General features: G+C 37.4%; 1 protein-coding gene across 1 annotated transcript; it reads right to left on the bottom strand.

The window, feature by feature from the left end:
* Positions 1 to 3: 3 nt before the first annotated feature.
* LOC109341935 (DNA repair protein RAD51 homolog 1-like) lies at positions 4 to 2,178 on the bottom strand (the record flags this gene model as incomplete). Its single annotated transcript, XM_019579909.1, has 8 exons — positions 1,901 to 2,178; positions 1,475 to 1,619; positions 1,281 to 1,391; positions 1,089 to 1,180; positions 893 to 987; positions 704 to 817; positions 236 to 365; positions 4 to 30 (listed from the first exon to the last, which is right to left on the bottom strand). Coding segments are annotated over exons 1-8 (810 nt in total), but the record flags the coding sequence as incomplete, so codon positions are not given.
* Positions 2,179 to 2,399: the final 221 nt, after the last annotated feature.

Raw genomic sequence — 2,399 nt, 5'->3', positions numbered from 1 at the left:
TTGGTTTGTTATGACAATAGCCACACCAAACTACAATTAAAGGATCAAAGCAGATTATTAGCTCAAAACTGATTTTGCATGCCAAGTGGTAAAATCTACAAGCTTGCAGTATTTTATTCATTATTAAGAAAAGACGAACAATGCATGTCCTGTAATTTGAAAACCTGAACCTTGAATTAATCTATACTAGAAGCTAGAAAGTTAGATGCATTGCCATCCTGACATGCATTTTTACCTCATCTGCTAATTTCTGGAGGCTCCTAAGGAACTTGGCTAAATGCATTTGCCTAGCTGAAAGCTCCCCCCTTCCAGAGAAATCTGTTCTATAGAGGGCCGTAGCACTGTCTACTATCATTAAAGCAAATCTGTATATATACACCATAAAAATGTAAGTCTCGTAAGCAATTTTTTGTTACCCATACGATAAGTGCAAAAAAGGGACAAATTCTGACAACTCGGAATACTGAAACACATCAACAAGTTGAGCTTCTGCACTCACTAATCGCACATCACATCATCACCAACCAAGGAAATTTCACAATCCTTGGCATTATTAAGGAGCTGGAAGATAAAAAACAGGCTACCTCTGCTAGTGATAAAGTTGGCGTTGAGCACCTGAGTACCATTTTGTGATACCTACAAGATTATCTACACCTTGGCTAATTTTTACAATACTCAGCAAAGGGAATATCAGAAGTCACACCTTGTTTCCACCATCATTGAAGCTGCTTCAAGCAGAAGGCGTGATTGATGATCAGTGTTATATGCTCTAGCATAAGCGACATTTTCCAATACATCAGCTCCATTCAGTCCAAACCTGTAGCACATAGCATCATAAGTTTTGAATTCACACATTCACAGGGTAGAACATTCATATCAATGACCATTTTACCTATCTGCTATCTGCAAGAGTCGCTGTGGTCTAAATGTGCCCTCAGCATCTATGTACATGGCTTTCCCCTCACCACCTCCTTGATCTAGTGGCAACTACGATATCAACAATAAATGTAAAACCATTTTATCTATATAATCTCCTGGATCATGTTCAATTACCAGTTTACCTTTACCACAAAAAGGAAACTACTTACTTGGCAAGTGACACATAGAGTATGACACAACTGAGTCTTCCCGGATCGAAATTCTCCATATAACTCCGTGATAGAGCCTGTCTCAATTCCTCCTGGTAGACGCAGCAACACCATGTTATGACATTTCATCAGCGAAACATACGATGTTATAAAGCCCACACCACATATAAACAATCCCATCATGGGTCTCACCTTCCAACACCTTGTCAAGCTCTATCGATCCCGTCGTTATCTGAATAATTTCGGCCCGCTGAGCATGGAGTTCACTAGCACTAGTAAAACCCATAGGCACCAACTTACTAGCTATCAATAAACAAGAGAACATCACAAAGTTCAGTAGAACTTCACAAATACTGAAACGAAACGGGAAAATACATGATGCATACCTGCTTCAATAATCTTGTCAACTTTAGCTTCACTAATACCTTTGATTTGCAAAAGGTCTTTCCTAGGAGTGTAAGCAACAGATTCAACAGTACAGATTCCCGCATCTTTAAGCTTCTTAACATCTACAGCTGCTATGCCTGATGCCTGAGATTATGATTAAAAATCATTAGGGTTTCGTAGCAACTGAAACAACATTAAAAAAGCAAAACCCATTTAAATGGTTGGTAATTGAGCTGCAATAACAAACAAAAAACACAAAAAATAGTGATCTTTAGCACTAAACAAAAATGGGTAACAGTGATTGACCCAGTATGAAGAAATTGGCAGAAACAAACACTTAAATCATTATAAGAAAAGGTTTATTTTTGAAGAACCCAATGGGGAACCAATTTAGGAGGGAATTGTGATTATTGAATAATGAGTACCTGAAGTTGTTCAACAGGGAAAGGGCCATGTTGTATTTCTTCAGCATCATTCTGTTGTTGTTGTTGTTGGGGCGCTTTCTGTCGTTGATGCTCCATGCTAGTTGTTGCTGACGTCAGGATCAAAAAAATTAAAACTTTATAGAAAATAGAGAAGTGGGGGCGATGAGGGGAACAACGAGAATTTTAGAATTTCCTAATCGGAATGGGAAATAGGAGGAAGAAGAGATATAGATTTGGAGGGGGGAAATGGGAATTCAAAAACGTTGAGGGGCGCCAAAATAATTTTCCTTCTTCACAAGCTTATTGGGGAAGCTAAGCTTAGGTCACAACCCATAAATTGTTATTTTTTTATTTTCTTATATGTAGTTTTAGTCATATAATAATAAATATAAAAAAAAGATATTTGTTTAATAGCGTAGGATTTCGCTAGATTTTTAGTATGTCCCCAAAGTTAAAATTCAATTCCTAAAAGTGACACTTATTACGAGAGATAATTATA

This window comes from Lupinus angustifolius, unplaced genomic scaffold (genome assembly GCF_001865875.1).
Source record: "Lupinus angustifolius cultivar Tanjil unplaced genomic scaffold, LupAngTanjil_v1.0 Scaffold_951, whole genome shotgun sequence".
Lineage (NCBI taxonomy): Eukaryota > Viridiplantae > Streptophyta > Magnoliopsida > Fabales > Fabaceae > Lupinus > Lupinus angustifolius.
Note: the sequence above shows the minus strand (reverse complement) of the source record. Positions and strands in the feature narration are given on the sequence as shown.